Consider the following 5,073-nt stretch of genomic DNA (forward strand, 5'->3'; position numbering starts at 1 on the left):
CTAGACACTTCCACACCTCTACAGGTATGTCATCTGGACCAACAGCCTTTCCACTCTTCATTCTCCTCAGAGCCTTCCTCATCTCATCCTTTCTAATCTTTGCTACTTCCTGCTCTACAATATTCACCTCTTCCCCCTTCTTTCCCTCTCGTTTTCCTCATTCATCAGTTTCTCAAAATACCTCTTCCATCTTCTCTGCACACTCGCCTCACTTGTTAGCACCTTTCCATCTCTGTCTTTAATCACCCTTATCTGTTGAACATCCTTCTCATCTCTATCTCTCTGTCTCGCTAATCTGTACAAGTCCTTCTCACCTTCCCTCGTGTTTAACCTGGCATACAACTCACAGCCATTTCCATCCTCTTAGCAAAGTCCACCACCATCTGTCCTTCTAGGTTCCTTCCCTTAACACCAAACCTGCCCATCACCTCCTCATCACCTTTGTTCCCCTCACCAACGTGCCCGTTGAAGTCTGCCCCAATCACCACTTTCTCCCCTCTGAGAATACTCTCCATCACCTCATCTAACTCACTCCAGAATCTATCCTTCTCTTCTAACTCACACCCTACTTGTGGAGCATAACCACTGACTACATTCAACATTACTGTACCCCTTCAATTTCCAACTTCAAACTGATCATCACCCTGTCTGACACTCTTTTCACCTCTAAAACATTCCTCACCAGCTCCTCCTTCAGATCACTCCTACCCCATTTCTCTTCCTGTCCACACCATAATAAAACAGTTTGTATCCCCCTCCAATGCTATGTGCTTTGCTACCCTTCCACCTGGTCTCCTGCACACACAGTATATCTACCTTCCTTCTCTCTGGTTAACAGATACTGTCTTCATGTCAGTAAATAGAGTGTAGAGGACAAATGGACGATCGACAGCCAGTTCCAGCCAAACTCCAGGGAAACTTTGCCTTCACCTACTGACGAAAAACTAGAAGTCCTGTCAAAAAAATGGTTTCACTATTGGCCGTAGGAGGCTTCAACAAACAGGCTGATACCCTATATGTGCAGATTATTCCATAGAATGGATTTATCACGAGTTACAAACAGCACTCTCTTAGAACGAGAGACTGAGGCGGCACTCTTTGGTTTTGGCCGCCTCAATCAAAAACTGTACATGAATGAATGAATGTCACTTTTGGCTTTTTCCCGTTAAGGGTCACCACAGCATCTTGACATTTGGCACGTGTTTTACGCCAGATGCCCTTCCTGACGCAACCCTGACTTGAACCTGGGCTGCAGCGGCGAGCTGACGCAACCTGGATTCCATCCCGGGACGCTGCGGCGAGAGCGCTGCGCCTAAAACACTAGCCTACCAGGGGAGGCTCAATCAAAAACTGTACATCCTGTCGCAATAAGAATTGTGGTTCTTGAATCCTGACAAGTTTGTCTGTCTTTCATGTATAAACTGTTTATGAAAATTAAACAGTAACAGAAGAAAACAGACGAATGTTGAGAAAGGGTTGAAGGACTGAACATTGTACCATTCAAACCAATGAAGAAGCTGAAAGTTGACAAAAAGTTCAATAAAACAAGAGTATAAAAGCTAAAGTATTGGTCCTCAAGTGCTTAAGATGACACACATTTTAAAGTCTGAATGCTGATAAAACTTAGGAGGAGGCACCTGGACGTAGTTTTATGTAGAAGATGTTTCATCTCTCATCCAAAAGGCTTCATCAGTCTGACTGGTGGTGGAAGGACTGAAACACCACCCAGGGGGATAAACACCTCCTGCTCACCCATTGTTAAAACAGTGAAAACTAAGTTAACAGGTAATAATAAATTATGACACAAGCACACACCTGCACTTATCAGGGACTATAAATGACCTCCTGATGAAAGTTCCGTCTGGCTGTCTGCGACCTCAGAGACGAGGGGAGTAGGGTTTTCTGTGCCATTAAAAATCCTCAACAACAGAATCAGCTATTAGAATCATTGTAAGTTATCGAACCAACCCTACTATACGGTGGTGAAGTGTGGGGTCCACTTGCAAACCAAGACAGAAAAATGGGACAAACGCCCAACAGAAGCCCTTCACAGTGAAATGTGCAAGAGCATCCTAGAAGCCCACAGTAACACCCCAACAATGGAGGCCCAGCTGAATGTAATGTGACTACGAAATGGAGCAGCTGTTGTAGCTGGTAATAAGAGCAACTATGTAATACTGTGAAACCGTGAAGTTTTCTGAGACGGTTATCATACACTGAAAATATACCTCAGACATGCACACCTGGACCCCTTCCTGTCCTCACTGTCTCACCTGGACATTGGGTCTGTTCCTCTTGGTAGCTCCCTCAAACGCCAGGTAGGACAGAGACGCCTGCTCACTTCCTCCAAAGTCCACCTTGAAGACGTCCCCTGACTTGGCGGTCACGATGCCAACGACACTCTCTCCTTTAACGGGGACGTACTGCGGACAGAGACAGACTCAGTTCCCGGCATGCACTGCTCAGCACCTCTTTTATTCTACCTTTTCTAAAATGTCCACTTCCTTGTCTATACAGTCTTATGCAAAAGTTTAGGCACCCCTTGATAAATAACAGATTTTGGTGATTTTTTATTTGAACAGATGTTAACACAGTTTCTCTTGGAAATGGAAAAAATGCACAATATTTTCTGCAAACAGTGATGCATAGTTACTTCTTATGCCATAAATTGAACAAAAATAAAAAATAAAAACATGATTATGGCATGGTGCAAAAGTTTGGGCACCCTAAGAGTTCCAGAGTCTCAAAGTCTCTCACAAGGTATCAGACCTTAATCAGCTCGTTAGATCTGATGCACAGCAACAGCTGTCATTGGTAAATGCCAATTTCAAAGCTGTACAAATACTTTGACTCTTCAAACCTTGTGCACACACTTGTGGACACCCAGCAACCATGGGTTCCTCTAAGCAGCTGTGTAAGACCCTGAAAATGAAAGTTATTGATGCCCACAATGCAGGAGAAGGCTACAAGAAGATAGCAAAGCGTTGTCAGCTTGCAGTTTCCACAGTAAGAAATGTAATTAAGAGATGGCAGATCAGGGGAACTGTGGAGGTCAAGATGAGATCTGGAAGACCAAGAAAACTCTCGGACAGAACTGCTCGTATGCTGGTCAGAAAGACAAATCAAAACCCCCATTTGACTGCAAAAAACCTGCAGGAAGATTTAGCAGACTCAGGAGTGGTGGTGCACCGTTCCACTGTGCAGCGATGCTTGCACAGACAAGGCCTTCATGGAAGAGTCAGCAGAAGAAAACCTTATCTGCGTCCCCATCATAAAATCCAACGTCTGAAGTATGCAACAGGACATCTACAGAAGCCCGATGCGTTTTGGAAACAAGTGCTGTGGACTGATGAAGTTAAAATAGAACTCTTTGGACACAATCAGCAAAGGCATGTTTGGAGAAAAAAAGCTTTGACAGATTTATCTTCAATACGAACAGTCGTTTCCCAGGACCGGATGAGACACCGCTGTTTCCATGGTACCAAAGGCTGCTAGTTTTACACAAACCAATAATCAGAATCAGCTTTATTGGCCAGGTGTGTTGGGACACACGAGGAATTTGACTCAGGTACATCGGTTATCACAATCACATCTCAACCCTAGTAATCGTTTCACTTGGCGGCACTTTATCGCCACGTCATCCTACTTTTTAGCAGGACGACTTAGAGAGATGTCCGCTGCTCCCTGCGGCCAAAGGGGGGGAACAGTGGTCCGACATTAATGGCACAAAGAGCCGTATGACATCGTCGTCTCTGAGCGGTAAACGCGGCCGGGCCGTAATGAACTCGACATGCGGGTCACACCGTAAACTGTGAACCCCGCATAGTGAAAATGCAGATTTCACAGTAAGCTGCCAGTTAAACATGGAGTCTCACCCTCCTCTGTTGTGAATCGATCCAGAACGTGTTGGGCTGCTTGTGTCGCAGGACGCCACTTTTACACACCAGCAGCCGGTCTCCGCTGCGCCGTAGACCCGGACCACACACCACCTTCTCCGGTTTAACCTGCTCCGTTAGAGAGATGGTGTCTTCGGCCTCAAAGCAGAACTCATCTCCCGGCAACAGAACCTCCCCGACTTTCTCCTTTAAACCAGAAACCATCGCTATTCTGGAGCTGATCCACTCACATGGGATGCGGATGTTGGATAAGTGCAACGCACAGGAAACGGAAACGGCGGACTGCAGCGGACGGCGCCCCCTGCCGGACAGGAGGAACTACACAGCTGCTAACGTGGTTCCTCGTCGTGTGTGCGGCAGGCGGCGCTCTGACCTCTGACTTCTATCATAGTTTTACTCCCACTTATTTATATTTGGGATGTAGCGTGTGTAGGAGGAGCCCTCATCAATCTTCATCATCATCAGTCTAATCCAGTGAACAGCTGTCTGTAGTGTTACTACTGCATTTATCTGACGGCTGCAGTTTACAAATGGAGATTTACACACAAAGCATAGGGAGATCTTATAAAACATCATCAAGTGATGAAGTGGAGCCATCAGAGCAGCCGGTATCCAGTTAGTCCACTGACAGAAAATCAACGACCAACTCTTTAGTTACGGCGCCGTCATCCAGAAGGTTCCAGGTTCGAGCTTATTGTTTTTAATGCTGCTTCACTTTTTCTTTGTCTATGCAAAGCACTCGTGTTTCCAAGTATCCTGAGGTTTGGACTCGTGTGGTTCTCCGTGGGTGCACCAGTAATGAAAAGGTTCAGTTACAGCCGAAATCAGCTGAAGCAGTAAAATACAGTCCCAACAACCTAATGATGGAATATGCAAGTCATCGGAGGCATTTAGTAGCCTAGTTTTACTTTAATTGTCCTAATTATCATTACATAGTTTTACTTGCATAACGTTTTAAATGCAGGGTTTTTACTTGTATTGGCGCGTTTAAATAGTATTCTCATACATGTGTATAAGTATTCTTATACTGTGTAAAACTGCGTTTCTATTGCTGCCAGTGGTGGAAGGTAACCATTGTACTTCAGCTGAATGTTAAACTAATCCAGGATTTCCATGCTACACTTGTACTTTACTACAGTAACAATTACTGTAGCGTCCAAATATCGGCCTCAGAGAA

At 45.1% G+C, this 5,073-nt stretch overlaps 1 protein-coding gene across 1 annotated transcript in view; it reads right to left on the bottom strand.

Annotated features, from left to right (window-relative positions):
- The window catches only part of exosc3 (exosome component 3), a 9,700-nt gene extending 5,289 nt beyond the window's left edge, over positions 1 to 4,411 (bottom strand). Inside the window, exons 1-2 of the mRNA XM_020594101.1 lie at positions 3,876 to 4,411; positions 2,274 to 2,423 (exon numbers count right to left, since the gene is read on the bottom strand). Of these exons, the coding sequence (XP_020449757.1) occupies positions 2,274 to 2,423; positions 3,876 to 4,100 (375 nt within the window). The 5' untranslated portion in view covers positions 4,101 to 4,411. The remainder of the gene's footprint in view (positions 1 to 2,273; positions 2,424 to 3,875) is intronic.
- Between the last annotated feature and the right edge of the window lie 662 nt (positions 4,412 to 5,073).

This window comes from Monopterus albus, unplaced genomic scaffold (genome assembly GCF_001952655.1).
Source record: "Monopterus albus unplaced genomic scaffold, M_albus_1.0 scaffold21.1, whole genome shotgun sequence".
Taxonomy (NCBI): domain Eukaryota; kingdom Metazoa; phylum Chordata; class Actinopteri; order Synbranchiformes; family Synbranchidae; genus Monopterus; species Monopterus albus.